The following is a 20,453-nucleotide window of genomic DNA, read 5'->3' as shown; positions in this document are numbered from 1 at the left end:
TCATTTATCACTCCAGTGTTAATCTGCTAAATTTTAATTACTTCGCTACTATGGCCTATTTATTGCCTTACCTCCTCACGCCATTTGCACACACTGTATATAGACTTTCTTTTTTTATATTGTGTTATTAACTGTACGCTTGTTTATTCCATGTGTAACTGTGTTGTTGTTTGTGTCGCACTGCTTTGCTTTATCTTGGCCAGGTCGCAGTTGTAAATGAGAACTTGTTCTCAACTAGCCTACCTGGTTAAATAAAGGTGAAAAAATATATATATATTTCATAGCTAGCTGTCTTTGTGTTTCTAAACTCTGTGTCTAGCGATACTGATTCAGATCAAACATATTCCACCTGGGAGTCGTAGCCTGAGGTGGCGCCTGCATGTGTGTGTGTACATTAGATCAGTCGTTTTGATTCATACTAGGGCGTTACACAGTAAACCTCCTGGCACCAACCCACGGCCCATTGCACTAATGACAGAAGTTAAGCTACTCACCTCTAACACTGGGCCATGCCTTATGATTAGACTGCCACCATAATTAGCAAATAAATTCATAAAAAATCCTACAATGTGATTTTCTGGATTTTTTTTCTCATTTTGTCTGTCATAGTTGAAGATTACAGGCCTCTCTCATCTTTTTAAGTGGGAGAACTTGCACAATTGGTGGCTGACTAAATACTTTTTTGCCCCACTGTATTTATCAGATGTTATTGCGAGTGAATAGAAATGCTTGTGTTCATAGCTCCAACAGTGCAGTAGTATCTTACAATTCATAACAATACACACAAATCTAAAAGTAAAAAAATGGAATTAAGAAATCTATAAATATTAGGACGAGCAATGTCGGAGTGGCATTGACTAAAATACAGCAGAATAGAATACAGTATATATATATATATATGAAATGAGTAAAACATTATTTAAACATTATTAAAGTGACTAGGGTTCCATTATTAAAGTGGCCAGTGATTCCATGTCTATGTATATAGGGCAGCAGCCTCTAAGGTGCAGGGTTGAGTAGCCGGGTGGTAGCCGGCTAGTGATGGCTATTTAACAGTCTGATGGCCTTGAAATAGAAGCTGTTTTTCAAACTCTCGGTTCCAGCTTTGATACACCTGTACTGACCTCGCCTTCTGGATGATAACGGGGTGAACAGGCCGTGGCTCGGGTGGTTGTTGTCCTTGATGATCTTTTTGGCCTTCCTGTGACATCGGGTGCTGTAGGTGTCCTGGGCAGTACAGGGCAGGCAGTGCACACCCGATGACGCGTTGTGCAGACTGCACCGCCCTCTGGAGAGCCTTGCGGTTGTGGGTGGTGCAGTTGCCGTACCAGGCGGTGATACAGCCCAACAGGATGCGCTCAATTGTGCATCTGTAAAAGTTTATGAGGGTCTTCGGGTCTTTCAGATTACAAGTGATGTGTACGCCGAGGAACTTTAAGCTTTTCACCTTCTTCACTGCGGTCCCTTCGATGTCGATAGGGGCGTGCTCCCTCTGCTGTCTCCACTCTCATCTCCATTGTTTTGTTGACGTTGAGGGAGAGTTTTTTTTCCTGGCACCACTCCACCAGGGACCTCACCTCCTCCCTGTAGGCTGTCTCGTCATTGTTGGTAACCAAGCCGACTACTGTTGTGTTGTCTGCAAACTTGATGATTGAGTTGGAGACGTGCGTGGCCATGCAGTCATGGGTGAACAGGGAGTACAGGAGGGGCTGAGCACGCACCCCTGTGGGGCCCCCGTGTTGAGGATCAGCAAAGTGGAGGTGTAGTTTCCTACCTTCACCACCTGGGGGCGACCCATTAGGAAGTCCAGGACCCAGTTGCACAGGGCGGGGTTCAGACCCAGGGCCCCAAGCTTAATGATGAGGGGTTTGGCAGGGAGGGGTTTGACAGGGAGGTTTGTGGTTTCCCTCTCTCCTCTCTTCTGCACCCTACTCTCTCTCTAAAACAGTTTTACCTCTACTCTTCTCTCCCCCCTCTCATTTAGACAGGAAGTATGTGTTTGAGCAGGGGACCGATCGCCAGTCAGCCGTGAAGCACAGAGCTAAATGGACTTCCGTTGGTCACTCCCCTCTCTCCCTAACAGCATCACCCCCCCTAGTAACGTCACCCTGCAGGTGTCCCTGTCAGAAACAAACAGTAAAAGGAACATGAGTGTGTGCCTGCGAGCCAGTCTCTAATGATCCTTTCAGAGGGAGTTCATCTTCTGGTCAGTGCTGCACTCAGGACAGAACAGTGTGTGTGTGTGTGTGTGTGTGTGTGTGTGTGTGTGTGTGTGTGTGTGTGTGTGTGTGTGTGTGTGTGTGTGTGTGTGTGTGTGTGTGTGTGTGTGTGTGTGTGTGTGTGTGTGTGTGTGCGTCATACTGCGAGCTACAACATGTTTGTGTCTGTTATCTGTGACACTATGAAGTTCAGTTGTTTTAAACTAGTAATCTCCAACACCTGGGTTAAACCGTGAAACACCAGGACTGTACTAATGGGCCTCTTTTCATGCCTGTATCCCTTACTACAATGTCAAATCTAGCATGTCAACATCTATGCTTTCCCTCTCTCTCACCCATCCCGTCTTACTCTATCTCTCCTTCCCTCCCTCCCTCTCTACATCTCTCCTCCATATCTACCTCCCTCCCTTCTCCATATCTCCTCCCTCCCTTTCCTTCCACCCCTCTCTCTCTCCCTCCTGTCATGAGTGAGTTACTCCACACAGTATCCGTTGACTCTCCCAGTCTCTATCCTACATCATCCCAATCAAACTGTATATGTGTGTGGTTGTGTTTTGACTCCAGCACTATACTGCCAGACAAACTCTGACTGCAGCTCCAGCTTGCTCTTCTTCTCTCTCTCTCACAGATCCCCCCCCTGGGTGATGGATAATAATGTTCTGTGTTTCTACCACGCCGTACGGCTGTGTAAAAATCACAACCATGGACACACACACACACATGCACACACACTGAAACACACCCCCCCCCCCCCCCTCCACAGCTGGTGTTGTGGTGAGATGGCCTTGAGAAGAGCGGTGGTTCCCATGCAGTCTCAGTCTCAGCAGTGATACCTCAGCCAGGCCAGGTGTGGTGGGTCAGTCTCATCAGTGATAACCGAGCCAGTCCAGGCCAGGTGTGGAGGGTCACTCTCAGAAATGATGACCCAGTCAAGCCAGGCCAGGTGTGTAGGGTTTGTCCTTGTATAGAAGCTTGTAACTATCATTACAACTCATGTATTCACACCAAAGCCAAGGTCAGTGTTCAGTACATTATAAACGTGTATCAATGGGTGATTTGATGTCCAGGCATGCCCTGAGGCTATAGATACAATCAGCCAGCTAGAGATATGTGAGTAACTATTTATCAGATCTGCCCTGGGGCTTCTAGCTGTGATGCAGGTATCAATGGTGGTTCCCTGGAGAGAGTCTAACCCACCATCATATCAGTGGTATTTCCTGGAGTCTAACCCAACATCAGATCAGTGGTATTTCCTGGAGAGAGATTAACCCACCATCATATCAGTGGTATTTCCTGGAGAGAGACTAACCCACCATCATATCAGTGGTATTTCCTGAAGAAAGTCTAACCCACCATCATATCAGTGGTATTTCCTGGAGTCTAACCCACCATCATATCAGTGGTATTTCCTGGAGAGAGTCTAACCCACCATCATATCAGTGGTATTTCCTGGAGAGAGTCTAACCCACCATCATATCAGTGGTATTTCCTGGAGAGAGTCTAACCCACCATCATATCAGTGGTATTTCCTGGAGAGAGTCTAACCCACCATCATATCAGTGGTATTTCCTGGAGAGAGACTAACCCAACATCATATCAGTGGTATTTCCTGGAGAGAGACTAACCCACCATCATATCAGTGGTATTTCCTGGAGAGAAACTAACCCAACATCATATCAGTGGTATTTCCTGGAGAGAGACTAACCCACCATCATATCAGTGGTATTTCCTGGAGTCTAACCCACCATCATATCAGTGGTATTTCCTGGAGAGAGACTAACCCACCATCATATCAGTGTTATTTCCTGGAGAGAGACTAACCCACCATCATATCAGTGGTATTTCCTGAAGAGAGTCTAACCCACCATCATATCAGTCGTATTTCCTGGAGAGAGACTAACCCACCATCATATCAGTGGTATTTCCTGGAGAGAGACTAACCCACCATCATATCAGTGGTATTTCCTGGAGTCTAACCCACCATCATATCAGTGGTATTTCCTGGAGAGAGACTAACCCACCATCATATCAGTGGTATTTCCTGGAGAGAGACTAACCCACCATCATATCAGTGGTATTTCCTGGAGTCTAACCCACCATCATATCAGTGGCATTTCCTGGAGAGTCTAACCCACCATCATATCAGTGGTATTTCCTGGAGAGAGTCTAACCCACCATCATATCAGTGGTATTTCCTGGAGTCTAACCCACCATCATATCAGTGTTATTTCCTGGAGAGAGTCTAACCCACCATCATATCAGTGGTATTTCCTGGAGAGAGTCTAACCCACCATCATATCAGTGGTATTTCCTGGAGTCTAACCCACCATCATATCAGTGGTATTTCCTGAAGAGAGTCTAACCCACCATCATATCAGTGGTATTTCATGGAGAGAGTCTAACCCACCATCATATCAGTGGTATTTCCTGGAGAGAGACTAACTCACCATCATATCAGTGGCATTTCCTGGAGAGAGACTAACCCACCATCATATCAGTGGTATTTCCTGAAGAGAGTCTAACCCACCATCATATCAGTGGTATTTCCTGGAGAGAGACTAACCCACCATCATATCAGTGGTATTTCCTGGAGAGAGTCTAACCCACCATCATATCAGTGGTATTTCCTGGAGAGAGTCTAACCCACCATCATATCAGTGGTATTTCCTGGAGTCTAACCCACCATCATATCAGTGGTATTTCCTGGAGAGAGACTAACCCACCATCATATCAGTGGTATTTCCTGGAGTCTAACCCACCATCATATCAGTGGTATTTCCTGGAGAGAGACTAACCCACCATCATATCAGTGGTATTTCCTGGAGAGAGTCTAACCCACCATCATATCAGTGGTATTTCCTGAAGAGAGTCTAACCCACCATCATATCAGTGGTATTTCCTGGAGTCTAACCCACCATCATATCAGTGGTATTTCCTGGAGTCTAACCCACCATCATATCAGTGTTATTTCCTGGAGAGAGTCTAACCCACCATCATATCAGTGGTATTTCCTGGAGTCTAACCCACCATCATATCAATGGTATTTCCTGGAGTCTAACCCACCATCATATCAGTGGTATTTCCTGGAGAGAGTCTAACCCACCATCATATCAGTGGTATTTCCTGGAGAGAGACTAACCCACCATCATATCAGTGGTATTTCCTGGAGAGAGACTAACCCACCATCATATCAGTGGTATTTCCTGGAGAGAGACTAACCCACCATCATATCAGTGGTATTTCCTGGAGAGAGTGTAACCCACCATCATATCAGTGGTATTTCCTGAAGAGAGTCTAACCTACCATCATATCAGTGGTATTTCCTGGAGTCTAACCCACCATCATATCAGTGGTATTTCCTGGAGTCTAACCCACCATCATATCAGTGGTATTTCCTGGAGAGAGTCTAACCCACCATCATATCAGTGGTATTTCCTGGAGAGAGTCTAACCCACCATCATATCAGTGGTATTTCCTGGAGAGAGACTAACCCACCATCATATCAGTGGTATTTCCTGGAGTCTAACCCACCATCATATCAGTGGTATTTCCTGGAGAGAGACTAACCCACCATCATATCAGTGGTATTTCCTGGAGAGAGTCTAACCTACCATCATATCAGTGGTATTTCCTGGAGAGAGACTAACCCACCATCATATCAGTGGTATTTCCTGAAGAGAGTCTAACCCACCATCATATCAGTGGTATTTCCTGGAGAGAGACTAACCCACCATCATATCAGTGGTATTTCCTGGAGAAAGTCTAACCCACCATCATATCAGTGGTATTTCCTGGAGAGAGTCTAACCCACCATCATATCAGTGGTATTTCCTGGAGACTAACCCACCATCATATCAGTGGTATTTCCTGGAGAGAGTCTAACCCACCATCATATCAGTGGTATTTCCTGGAGAGAGTCTAACCCACCATCATATCAGTGGTATTTCCTGGAGAGAGTCTAACCCACCATCATATCAGTGTTATTTCCTGGAGAGAGACTAACCCACCATCATATCAGTGGTATTTCCTGAAGAGAGTCTAACCCACCATCATATCAGTGGTATTTCCTGGAGAGAGACTAACCCACCATCATATCAGTGGTATTTCCTGGAGAGAGACTAACCCACCATCATATCAGTGGTATTTCCTGGAGTCTAACCCACCATCATATCAGTGGTATTTCCTGGAGAGAGACTAACCCACCATCATATCAGTGGTATTTCCTGGAGAGAGACTAACCCACCATCATATCAGTGGTATTTCCTGGAGTCTAACCCACCATCATATCAGTGGCATTTCCTGGAGAGAGTCTAACCCACCATCATATCAGTGGTATTTCCTGGAGAGAGTCTAACCCACCATCATATCAGTGGTATTTCCTGGAGTCTAACCCACCATCATATCAGTGTTATTTCCTGGAGAGAGTCTATCCCACCATCATATCAGTGGTATTTCCTGGAGAGAGTCTAACCCACCATCATATCAGTGGTATTTCCTGGAGTCTAACCCACCATTATTTCAGTGGTATTTCCTGAAGAGAGTCTAACCCACCATCATATCAGTGGTATTTCATGGAGAGAGTCTAACCCACCATCATATCAGTGGTATTTCCTGGAGAGAGACTAACCCACCATCATATCAGTGGTATTTCCTGGAGAGAGACTAACCCACCATCATATCAGTGGTATTTCCTGAAGAGAGACTAACCCACCATCATATCAGTGGTATTTCCTGGAGAGAGTCTAACCCACCATCATATCAGTGGTATTTCCTGGAGAGAGACTAACCCACCATCATATCAGTGGTATTTCCTGAAGAGAGTCTAACCCAACATCATATCAGTGGTATTTCCTGGAGAGAGTCTAACCCACCATCATATCAGTGGTATTTCCTGAAGAGAGACTAACCCACCATCATATCAGTGGTATTTCCTGAAGAGAGACTAACCCACCATCATATCAGTGGTATTTCCTGGAGAGAGACTAACCCACCATCATATCAGTGGTATTTCCTGGAGAGAGACTAACCCACCATCATATCAGTGGTATTTCCTGGAGAGAGTCTAACCTACCATCATATCAGTGGTATTTCCCGAAGAGAGACTAACCCACCATCATATCAGTGGTATTTCCTGAAGAGAGACTAACCCACCATCATATCAGTGGTATTTCCTGAAGAAAGTCTAACCCACCATCATATCAATGGTATTTCCTGAAGAAAGTCTAACCCACCATCATATCAGTGGTATTTCCTGAAGAAAGTCTAACCCACCATCATATCAGTGGTATTTCCTGGAGAGACTAACCCACCATCATATCAGTGGTATTTCCTGGAGAGAGACTAACCCACCATCATATCAGTGGTATTTCCTGGAGAGAGTCTAACCTACCATCATATCAGTGGTATTTCCTGGAGAGAGACTAACCCACCATCATATCAGTGGTATTTCCTGAAGAGAGTCTAACCCACCATCATATCAGTGGTATTTCCTGGAGAGAGACTAACCCACCATCATATCAGTGGTATTTCCTGGAGAGAGACTATCCCACCATCATATCAGTGGTATTTCCTGGAGAGAGTCTAACCCACCATCATATCAGTGGTATTTCCTGGAGAGAGTCTAACCCACCATCATATCAGTGGCATTTCCTGGAGTCTAACCCACCATCATATCAGTGGTATTTCCTGGAGAGAGACTAACCCACCATCATATCAGTGGTATTTCCTGGAGAGAGACTAACCCATCATCATATCAGTGGTATTTCCTGGAGTCTAACCCACCATCATATCAGTGGCATTTCCTGGCGAGAGTCTAACCCACCATCATATCAGTGGTATTTCCTGGAGAGAGTCTAATCCACCATCATATCAGTGGTATTTCCTGGAGAGAGTCTAACCCACCATCATATCAGTGGTATTTCCTGGAGAGAGTCTAACCGACCATCATATCAGTGGTATTTCCTGGAGTCTAACCCACCATTATATCAGTGGTATTTCCTGAAGAGAGTCTAACCCACCATCATATCAGTGGTATTTCCTGGAGAGAGTCTAACCCACCATCATATCAGTGGTATTTCCTGGATAGAGTCTAACCCACCATCATATCAGTGGTATTTCCTGGAGAGAGTCTAACCCACCATCATATCAGTGGTATTTCCTGGAGAGAGTCTAACCCACCATCATATCAGTGGTATTTCCTGGAGTCTAACCCACCATCATATCAGTGGTATTTCCTGGAGAGAGTCTAACCCACCATCATATCAGTGGTATTTCCTGGAGTCTAACCCACCATCATATCAGTGGTATTTCCTGGAGAGAGTCTAACCCACCATCATATCAGTGGTATTTCCTGGAGAGAGTCTAACCCACCATCATATCAGTGGTATTTCCTGGAGAGAGTCTAACCGACCATCATATCAGTGGTATTTCCTGGAGTCTAACCCACCATTATATCAGTGGTATTTCCTGAAGAGAGTCTAACCCACCATCATATCAGTGGTATTTCCTGGAGAGAGTCTAACCCACCATCATATCAGTGGTATTTCCTGGAGAGAGACTAACCCACCATCATATCAGTGGTATTTCCTGGAGAGAGACTAACCCACCATCATATCAGTGGTATTTCCTGAAGAGAGACTAACCCACCATCATATCAGTGGTATTTCCTGGAGAGAGTCTAACCCACCATCATATCAGTGGTATTTCCTGGAGAGAGTCTAACCCACCATCATATCAGTGGTATTTCCTGGAGAGAGTCTAACCCACCATCATATCAGTGGTATTTCCCGGAGAGAGTCTAACCGACCATCATATCAGTGGTATTTCCTGGAGTCTAACCCACCATTATATCAGTGGTATTTCCTGAAGAGAGTCTAACCCACCATCATATCAGTGGTATTTCCTGGAGAGAGTCTAACCCACCATCATATCAGTGGTATTTCCTGGAGAGAGACTAACCCACCATCATATCAGTGGTAATTCCTGGAGAGAGACTAACCCACCATCATATCAGTGGTATTTCCTGAAGAGAGACTAACCCACCATCATATCAGTGGTATTTCCTGGAGAGAGTCTAACCCACCATCATATCAGTGGTATTTCCTGGAGAGAGACTAACCCACCATCATATCAGTGGTATTTCCTGAAGAGAGTCTAACCCAACATCATATCAGTGGTATTTCCTGGAGAGAGTCTAACCCACCATCATATCAGTGGTATTTCCTGGAGTCTAACCCAACATCATATCAGTGGTATTTCCTGGAGTCTAACCCAACATCATATCAGTGGTATTTCCTGGAGAGAGTCTAACCCACCATCATATCAGTGGTATTTCCTGAAGAGAGTCTAACCCACCATCATATCAGTGGTACTTCCTGAAGAGAGTCTAACCCACCATCATATCAGTGGTATTTCCTGGAGAGAGACTAACCCACCATCATATCAGTGGTATTTCCTGGAGTCTAACCCAACATCATATCAGTGGTATTTCCTGGAGAGAGACTAACCCACCATCATATCAGTGGTATTTCCTGGAGAGAGACTAACCCACCATCATATCAGTGGTATTTCCTGAAGAGAGTCTAACCCACCATCATATCAGTGGTATTTCCTGGAGTCTAACCCAACATCATATCAGTGGTATTTCCTGGAGAGAGACTAACCCACCATCATATCAGTGGTATTTCCTGGAGAGAGACTAACCCACCATCATATCAGTGGTATTTCCTGGAGTCTAACCCAACATCATATCAGTGGTATTTCCTAGAGAGAGACTAACCCACCATCATATCAGTGGTATTTCCTGGAGAGAGACTAACCCACCATCATATCAGTGGTATTTCCTGGAGAGAGACTAATCCACCATCATATCAGTGGTATTTCCCGGAGAGAGTCTAAACCACCATCATATCAGTGGTATTTCCTGGAGAGAGACTAACCCACCATCATATCAGTGGTATTTCCTGGAGAGAGTCTAACCCACCATCATATCAGTGGTATTTCCTGGAGAGAGTCTAACCCACCATCATATCAGTGGTATTTCCTGGAGAGAGTCTAACCCACCATCATATCAGTGGTATTTCCTGGAGAGAGTCTAACCCACCATCATATCAGTGGTATTTCCTGGAGAGAGACTAACCCAACATCATATCAGTGGTATTTCCTGGAGAGAGACTAACCCACCATCATATCAGTGGTATTTCCTGGAGAGAAACTAACCCAACATCATATCAGTGGTATTTCCTGGAGAGAGACTAACCCACCATCATATCAGTGGTATTTCCTGGAGTCTAACCCACCATCATATCAGTGGTATTTCCTGGAGAGAGACTAACCCACCATCATATCAGTGTTATTTCCTGGAGAGAGACTAACCCACCATCATATCAGTGGTATTTCCTGAAGAGAGTCTAACCCACCATCATATCAGTGGTATTTCCTGGAGAGAGACTAACCCACCATCATATCAGTGGTATTTCCTGGAGAGAGACTAACCCACCATCATATCAGTGGTATTTCCTGGAGTCTAACCCACCATCATATCAGTGGTATTTCCTGGAGAGAGACTAACCCACCATCATATCAGTGGTATTTCCTGGAGAGAGACTAACCCACCATCATATCAGTGGTATTTCCTGGAGTCTAACCCACCATCATATCAGTGGCATTTCCTGGAGAGTCTAACCCACCATCATATCAGTGGTATTTCCTGGAGAGAGTCTAACCCACCATCATATCAGTGGTATTTCCTGGAGTCTAACCCACCATCATATCAGTGTTATTTCCTGGAGAGAGTCTAACCCACCATCATATCAGTGGTATTTCCTGGAGAGAGTCTAACCCACCATCATATCAGTGGTATTTCCTGGAGTCTAACCCACCATTATTTCAGTGGTATTTCCTGAAGAGAGTCTAACCCACCATCATATCAGTGGTATTTCATGGAGATAGTCTAACCCACCATCATATCAGTGGTATTTCCTGGAGAGAGACTAACTCACCATCATATCAGTGGCATTTCCTGGAGAGAGACTAACCCACCATCATATCAGTGGTATTTCCTGAAGAGAGTCTAACCCACCATCATATCAGTGGTATTTCCTGGAGAGAGACTAACCCACCATCATATCAGTGGTAATTCCTGGAGAGAGTCTAACCCACCATCATATCAGTGGTATTTCCTGGAGAGAGTCTAACCCACCATCATATCAGTGGTATTTCCTGGAGTCTAACCCACCATCATATCAGTGGTATTTCCTGGAGAGAGACTAACCCACCATCATATCAGTGGTATTTCCTGGAGTCTAACCCACCATCATATCAGTGGTATTTCCTGGAGAGAGACTAACCCACCATCATATCAGTGGTATTTCCTGGAGAGAGTCTAACCCACCATCATATCAGTGGTATTTCCTGAAGAGAGTCTAACCCACCATCATATCAGTGGTATTTCCTGGAGTCTAACCCACCATCATATCAGTGGTATTTCCTGGAGTCTAACCCACCATCATATCAGTGGTATTTCCTGGAGAGAGACTAACCCACCATCATATCAGTGGTATTTCCTGGAGAGAGTCTAACCTACCATCATATCAGTGGTATTTCCTGGAGAGAGACTAACCCACCATCATATCAGTGGTATTTCCTGAAGAGAGTCTAACCCACCATCATATCAGTGGTATTTCCTGGAGAGAGACTAACCCACCATCATATCAGTGGTATTTCCTGGAGAAAGTCTAACCCACCATCATATCAGTGGTATTTCCTGGAGAGAGTCTAACCCACCATCATATCAGTGGTATTTCCTGGAGACTAACCCACCATCATATCAGTGGTATTTCCTGGAGAGAGTCTAACCCACCATCATATCAGTGGTATTTCCTGGAGAGAGTCTAACCCACCATCATATCAGTGGTATTTCCTGGAGAGAGTCTAACCCACCATCATATCAGTGTTATTTCCTGGAGAGAGACTAACCCACCATCATATCAGTGGTATTTCCTGAAGAGAGTCTAACCCACCATCATATCAGTGGTATTTCCTGGAGAGAGACTAACCCACCATCATATCAGTGGTATTTCCTGGAGAGAGACTAACCCACCATCATATCAGTGGTATTTCCTGGAGTCTAACCCACCATCATATCAGTGGTATTTCCTGGAGAGAGACTAACCCACCATCATATCAGTGGTATTTCCTGGAGAGAGACTAACCCACCATCATATCAGTGGTATTTCCTGGAGTCTAACCCACCATCATATCAGTGGCATTTCCTGGAGAGAGTCTAACCCACCATCATATCAGTGGTATTTCCTGGAGAGAGTCTAACCCACCATCATATCAGTGGTATTTCCTGGAGTCTAACCCACCATCATATCAGTGTTATTTCCTGGAGAGAGTCTATCCCACCATCATATCAGTGGTATTTCCTGGAGAGAGTCTAACCCACCATCATATCAGTGGTATTTCCTGGAGTCTAACCCACCATCATTTCAGTGTTATTTCCTGAAGAGAGTCTAACCCACCATCATATCAGTGGTATTTCATGGAGAGAGTCTAACCCACCATCATATCAGTGGTATTTCCTGGAGAGAGACTAACCCACCATCATATCAGTGGTATTTCCTGGAGAGAGACTAACCCACCATCATATCAGTGGTATTTCCTGAAGAGAGACTAACCCACCATCATATCAGTGGTATTTCCTGGAGAGAGTCTAACCCACCATCATATCAGTGGTATTTCCTGGAGAGAGACTAACCCACCATCATATCAGTGGTATTTCCTGAAGAGAGTCTAACCCAACATCATATCAGTGGTATTTCCTGGAGAGAGTCTAACCCACCATCATATCAGTGGTATTTCCTGAAGAGAGACTAACCCACCATCATATCAGTGGTATTTCCTGAAGAGAGACTAACCCACCATCATATCAGTGGTATTTCCTGGAGAGAGACTAACCCACCATCATATCAGTGGTATTTCCTGGAGAGAGACTAACCCACCATCATATCAGTGGTATTTCCTGGAGAGAGTCTAACCTACCATCATATCAGTGGTATTTCCCGAAGAGAGACTAACCCACCATCATATCAGTGGTATTTCCTGAAGAGAGACTAACCCACCATCATATCAGTGGTATTTCCTGAAGAAAGTCTAACCCACCATCATATCAATGGTATTTCCTGAAGAAAGTCTAACCCACCATCATATCAGTGGTATTTCCTGAAGAAAGTCTAACCCACCATCATATCAGTGGTATTTCCTGGAGAGACTAACCCACCATCATATCAGTGGTATTTCCTGGAGAGAGACTAACCCACCATCATATCAGTGGTATTTCCTGGAGAGAGTCTAACCTACCATCATATCAGTGGTATTTCCTGGAGAGAGACTAACCCACCATCATATCAGTGGTATTTCCTGAAGAGAGTCTAACCCACCATCATATCAGTGGTATTTCCTGGAGAGAGACTAACCCACCATCATATCAGTGGTATTTCCTGGAGAGAGACTATCCCACCATCATATCAGTGGTATTTCCTGGAGAGAGTCTAACCCACCATCATATCAGTGGTATTTCCTGGAGAGAGTCTAACCCACCATCATATCAGTGGTATTTCCTGGAGTCTAACCCACCATCATATCAGTGGTATTTCCTGGAGAGAGACTAACCCACCATCATATCAGTGGTATTTCCTGGAGAGAGACTAACCCATCATCATATCAGTGGTATTTCCTGGAGTCTAACCCACCATTATATCAGTGGTATTTCCTGGAGAGAGTCTAACCCACCATCATATCAGTGGTATTTCCTGGCGAGAGTCTAACCCACCATCATATCAGTGGTATTTCCTGGAGAGAGTCTAACCCACCATCATATCAGTGGTATTTCCTGGAGTCTAACCCACCATCATATCAGTGGTATTTCCTGGAGAGAGTCTAATCCACCATCATATCAGTGGTATTTCCTGGAGAGAGTCTAACCCACCATCATATCAGTGGTATTTCCTGGAGAGAGTCTAACCGACCATCATATCAGTGGTATTTCCTGGAGTCTAACCCACCATTATATCAGTGGTATTTCCTGAAGAGAGTCTAACCCACCATCATATCAGTGGTATTTCCTGGAGAGAGTCTAACCCACCATCATATCAGTGGTATTTCCTGGATAGAGTCTAACCCACCATCATATCAGTGGTATTTCCTGGAGAGAGTCTAACCCACCATCATATCAGTGGTATTTCCTGGAGAGAGTCTAACCCACCATCATATCAGTGGTATTTCCTGGAGTCTAACCCACCATCATATCAGTGGTATTTCCTGGAGAGAGTCTAACCCACCATCATATCAGTGGTATTTCCTGGAGTCTAACCCACCATCATATCAGTGGTATTTCCTGGAGAGAGTCTAACCCACCATCATATCAGTGGTATTTCCTGGAGAGAGTCTAACCCACCATCATATCAGTGGTATTTCCTGGAGAGAGTCTAACCGACCATCATATCAGTGGTATTTCCTGGAGTCTAACCCACCATTATATCAGTGGTATTTCCTGAAGAGAGTCTAACCCACCATCATATCAGTGGTATTTCCTGGAGAGAGACTAACCCACCATCATATCAGTGGTATTTCCTGGAGAGAGACTAACCCACCATCATATCAGTGGTATTTCCTGGAGAGAGTCTAACCCACCATCATATCAGTGGTATTTCCTGGAGAGAGACTAACCCACCATCATATCAGTGGTATTTCCTGGAGAGAGACTAACCCACCATCATATCAGTGGTATTTCCTGAAGAGAGTCTAACCCACCATCATATCAGTGGTATTTCCTGGAGAGAGACTAACCCACCATCATATCAGTGGTATTTCCTGGAGAGAGACTAACCCACCATCATATCAGTGGTATTTCCTGGAGAGAGACTAACCCACCATCATATCAGTGGTATTTCCTGAAGAGAGACTAACCCACCATCATATCAGTGGTATTTCCTGGAGAGAGTCTAACCCACCATCATATCAGTGGTATTTCCTGGAGAGAGTCTAACCCACCATCATATCAGTGGTATTTCCTGGAGAGAGTCTAACCCACCATCATATCAGTGGTATTTCCCGGAGAGAGTCTAACCGACCATCATATCAGTGGTATTTCCTGGAGTCTAACCCACCATTATATCAGTGGTATTTCCTGAAGAGAGTCTAACCCACCATCATATCAGTGGTATTTCCTGGAGAGAGTCTAACCCACCATCATATCAGTGGTATTTCCTGGAGAGAGACTAACCCACCATCATATCAGTGGTAATTCCTGGAGAGAGACTAACCCACCATCATATCAGTGGTATTTCCTGAAGAGAGACTAACCCACCATCATATCAGTGGTATTTCCTGGAGAGAGTCTAACCCACCATCATATCAGTGGTATTTCCTGGAGAGAGACTAACCCACCATCATATCAGTGGTATTTCCTGAAGAGAGTCTAACCCAACATCATATCAGTGGTATTTCCTGAAGAGAGACTAACCCACCATCATATCAGTGGTATTTCCTGGAGAGAGTCTAACCCACCATCATATCAGTGGTATTTCCTGGAGAGAGACTAACCCACCATCATATCAGTGGTATTTCCTGAAGAAAGTGTAACCCACCATCTGGTCCTCTGACTGGCTGAATGTCAAACTGCTCTCTCTCTCCCTCTCTTTTATCAGTCAAACTACCATCTCTCTCTCTCTCTCTCTCTCTCTCTCTCTCTCCCTCCCCCATCTCTCTTTTATCAGTCAAACTGCTCTCTCCCTCTCTCTCTCCCTCCCTCCCCCATCTCTCTTTTATCAGTCAAACTGCTCTCTCCCTCTCTCTCTCCCTCCCTCCCCCATCTCTCTTTTATCAGTCAAACTGCTCTCTCTCTCTCTCTCTCTCTCTCTTTTATCAGTCAAACTGCTCCCTCTCTCCCTATCTTTTATCAGTCAAACTGCTCTCTCTCTCTCTCTCTCTCTCTCTCTCTCTCTCTCTCTCTCTCTCTCTCTCTCTCTCTCTCTCTCTCTCTCTCTCTCTCTCTCTCTCTCTCTCTCTCTCTCTCTCTCTCTCTCTCTCTCTCTCTCATCAGTCAAACTGCCCCCTCTCTCCCTCCCTCCCTCTCTTTTATCAGTCAAACTGCTCCCTTTCTCCCTCCCTCCCTCTCTTTTATCAGTCAAACTGCTCCCTTTCTCCCTCCCTCCCTCTCTTTTATCAGTCAAACTGCTCTCTCTCTCTCCCTCCCTCCCATCTCTTGTATCAGTCAATCTGGTCAATCTGCTCCCTCCATCCCTCCCTCCCTCTCTTTTATCAGTCAAACTGCTCCCTCACTCCCCTCTCTCTCTCTGTGTCCTCTCGCTCTCTCTCTCTCTTATCAATTCACATCAGTCAAATGCTCTTCTCTCTCTTTCTTTTATGTCTCTGATTCATCTCTCTGCCAGCTGTCTCTGTGTCTGTCTGTCTGTGTGTGGGTTTGTGTGTGTGTGCGTCTGTGTGTGTGTGCGCACGCATATATATGTGTGTTTGTGTGTGTGCATAGTGTAATGAAAAACAGATTAGAGCGGGAGTAGTCAGTGAAAGAGGGTACCCATGCCAGCAGTGTTTTTCACAGGGCATGGTTCTGGCAGACAGTCCAGCTGCTGACAGCTGGAGCCACATGAAAGAGGCTGGGGACAGCCCGAGGGCTTGCCTGGGATGATATGGCCCTCATGGGGTGGGTGTGTGTGTCAGGTGTGTCAGGTGTGATTCAGGTGACGACTTAACAGACTGACAGGACAGATCCACTGGGGAGAATCAGCTGGAACAGTGACCAACAGAGAGAGTGTGTGTCAGGCAGGATCAGGAAGACATCAATGGCCTGTTTTACTGTCCTTTGCAGATAGATGCGAAAGGACTATAGTATGAAGCATGGGCTCATTTTAAGCTGTTATATTGGATATATTGTATTGTTCTATCTGAACAGGAATACTAGTGTGTCTGAGAGTCGGAATGGAGTTGGTGAGTGGGTGTGTGTGTCTCACCTGAGCAGGTAAACTCATGTTTCTGTATCTCAGCCACGTTGAGTCCTCTAAGCGGGGATGGAGCTGTGCACTGGGTGAACAGACCAATTGTAGGCCTTTGTCTTAACCACTCGGCCAACCAGGACAGGTGACAGTCACAGTGCAGGTTGTTGGAGTGGAGACGGCTGGAGAGAGAAAGAGAGTGTTAGGATATGAAGGGGGTTATTCATAAAAGTTACTGATAATGTCTCTGCAACTAGTTAAATCTCTGTGATTTCAACCAATGCATAAAGGTTGTACTACATGAAAGTTGCAGACAAGAAAGTGAGTTTATCACTACAGATAAATCGCATGCAGTGGTAACCACCATTGAAATCCCCCTTTTCATTTACCATTTTAATCGTCCTCTTGAAATGCTGCCTAAAATGCTGAGACTAAAGCCTTAACCTAAACCACACCCCCCAGGTCCTGATATGTTTCCAACCCCATGACTGACATTATCTCCCCTGCTTGGACTAAACAGAGTGTTCTAAACAGAGTGTTCTAAACAGAGTGTTCTAAACAGAGTGTTCTAAACAGAGTGTTCTAAACCAGACATTTAAAGTGGAAAATTCAAACCAAAACATTCTAAACTGAACATTCTAAATGAAGCATTCCTGGAACGCTCCCATTGTCCAGAATAACTCACAGAGCTGTGGTGGCAGTCGGGAACACACACACACGCACACGCACACACACGCACACACACACGCACACGCACACCAACCAATAACCCTACTGAAAGCAAAAAAGCACAGAAACCACAACAAGAATGACATTGCGGTCTCTCTAAGTATTCATTCCAGTGAGCATAATTGATATCATTCATATATACATAATTTCATATTTTGTCATTATATTTAGACAATAGGCGTTGGGGGATGGATGTATTTCTGGGTGAGTTGTTGTGTGTTCCTCAGAGTTGGAGATAAAATGGTTTCTGGCATGGCTATAGGCCCGATGTGGATAATGACTGTCAACCAAAACTCCTTGGAATGATTGAACCTATCTCGTCTCATTCAGATGATAGCTGCTTAGTTTCGCTGCTGTAGGGAACACTGAAGTATGTGTGGAAACAAGACTGGTTTATTTTATAATGACTTAATATGTCTCAAAAAGGGATTGGTTGGACTCAGCTCTTGGGGAATAATGGAATATTCTATTAGATTCTATTAGATTCTATATATTTTATCCAAACAAAGAGGAATCCATTTTTCTCAGTCATAGTTTATTCTGTATGAAACATTCAGTTGTCCAGTGAAGTTGTGGTATATATTGTCCTGTTCTGACGGGGTTATGGGATGGTTATTTCATCTCTGCTTCCTCATCTGAGTCAGGTTAAAGCAGCCTGTCAGGGTGAACACATCTCTCTTCACATGACACACACTCTTAGAGAGATGGATCACCATGTAATCTCCCTAACACCATACATCTAGATCAGAATACACACCAGCATTATCACACCTGATGTAGGAGAAGATGAGGGGAGGAGAGAGAGGAAGAGGAGGAATGGAGAGAGAGGGGGGTGGGGGAAAGAGAGAGAAGGGTGGATGATAGAGAGAGAGATCGGGGCGAGACAGTGTAATAAAGGTGGGGGAGAGAGACGGGGAGAACGGGGGAGTAAAAAGAGAGGGGGGAGTATGAGTGACTTACAAGGTGCGTAGTTTGGGCATGTGGTTGAAGCTGGAGACTGGGATGCTGCTGATGTTGTTGTTGTTCAGAGTCCTGGAAGAGACAGAGAGAGAAGAGAGGGAGCAGAAACACCATGAAACAAACCTCAGAGAACCTACACATGTTTAGTCAGTCTCTCCTCTCTTCCTCCATTTCAAAATACTTCTCTCCCTCAACTGTTCTATTCTCCCTCTCCCTCTCTCTCTCTCTCTCTCTCTCTCTCTCTCTCTCTCTCTCTCTCAATACCTCTGACTTAACTCCCGTACTCCCAGCCACCTCACCCCTTTATCTTCTACTCAACCATCTCTCTCTTCTCTCTTCCTCTCCTCCTCCCCCGCTCCATCTCTCTCTTTATGCCATTTAAGCCATTACAATGAGCCCATCCTCCTGTAGTTCCTCCCACCAGCCTCCTCTGACGTATACACACCATACCGATCTCCTCCTCCCTGCCCCCCTATAGTGACATCAGGTGCAGAGTGAGCAGAGGAAGTAATTTCAATCAGACAAATAACCCCACAGTCTGGTACCCCTACCCAACTATAAAGACCACCCCTCCACCCTATTACCACAACCCACAACTCCAACCTGCTCCCCACCATACCCACCCCTACTGTCAGCCCGCAGACCCCCAAAAACCCCAGGCACCCTGAATTAATGGACCATGATATTAATGAACCAATAGGGCTGACCATGCCTGGAGAGACCAACGACTGACTGGATGAATAAGGTTGGTGCCTGGTTATATTAGTAATGGGTAATAGTTGGTACCTGGTTATATTATTAATGGGTAATGGTTGGTACCTGGTTATATTAGTAATGAGTAATGGTTGGTACCTGGTTATATTAGTATTGGGTAATGGTTGGTGCCTGGTTATATTAGTATTGGGTAATGGGTGGTACCTGGTTATATTAGTAATGGGTAATGGTTGGTACCTGGTTATATTAGTAATGAGTAATGGTTGGTACCTGGTTATATTAGTAATGGGTAATGGTTGGTACCTGGTTATATTAGTAATGGGTAATGGTTGGTACCTGGTTATATTAGTAATGAGTAATGGATGGTACCTGGTTATATTAGTAATGAGTAATGGTTGGTACCTGGTTATATTAGTAATGGGTAATGGTTGGTACCTGGTTATATTAGTAATGGGTAATGGTTGGTACCTGGTTATATTAGTAATAAGTAATGGATGGTACCTGGTTATATTAGTAATGAGTAATGGTTGGTACCTGGTTATATTAGTAATGGGTAATGGTTGGTACCTGGTTATATTAGTAATGGGTAATGGTTGGTACCTGGTTATATTAGTAATGGGTAATGGTTGGTACCTGGTTATATTAGTAATGGGTAATGGTTGGTACCTGGTTATATTAGTAATGGGTAATGGTTGGTGCCTGTTTATATTAGTAATGGGTAATGGTTGGTCCCTAGTTATATTAGTAATGAGTAATGGTTGGTGCCTGGTTATATTAGTAATGGGTAATGGTTGGTGCCTAGTTATATTAGTAATGG

The 20,453-nt window shown here is 44.6% G+C and overlaps 1 protein-coding gene across 4 annotated transcripts in view; it reads right to left on the bottom strand.

Moving 5' to 3' along the window:
• Positions 1-20,453, bottom strand: part of LOC139580477 (slit homolog 1 protein-like) — a 213,467-nt gene that overhangs the window by 72,220 nt on the left and 120,794 nt on the right. For all 4 annotated transcript variants that reach the window (XM_071409214.1, XM_071409212.1, XM_071409213.1 and 1 more), the window contains exons 7-8: positions 18,923-18,994; positions 17,252-17,415 (exon numbers count right to left, since the gene is read on the bottom strand). In XM_071409214.1, the coding sequence (XP_071265315.1) occupies positions 17,252-17,415; positions 18,923-18,994 (236 nt within the window). The remainder of the gene's footprint in view (positions 1-17,251; positions 17,416-18,922; positions 18,995-20,453) is intronic.

Source organism: Salvelinus alpinus, chromosome 7 (genome assembly GCF_045679555.1).
Source record: "Salvelinus alpinus chromosome 7, SLU_Salpinus.1, whole genome shotgun sequence".
NCBI lineage: Eukaryota > Metazoa > Chordata > Actinopteri > Salmoniformes > Salmonidae > Salvelinus > Salvelinus alpinus.
This window is presented reverse-complemented; position numbering and strand designations above follow the sequence as displayed.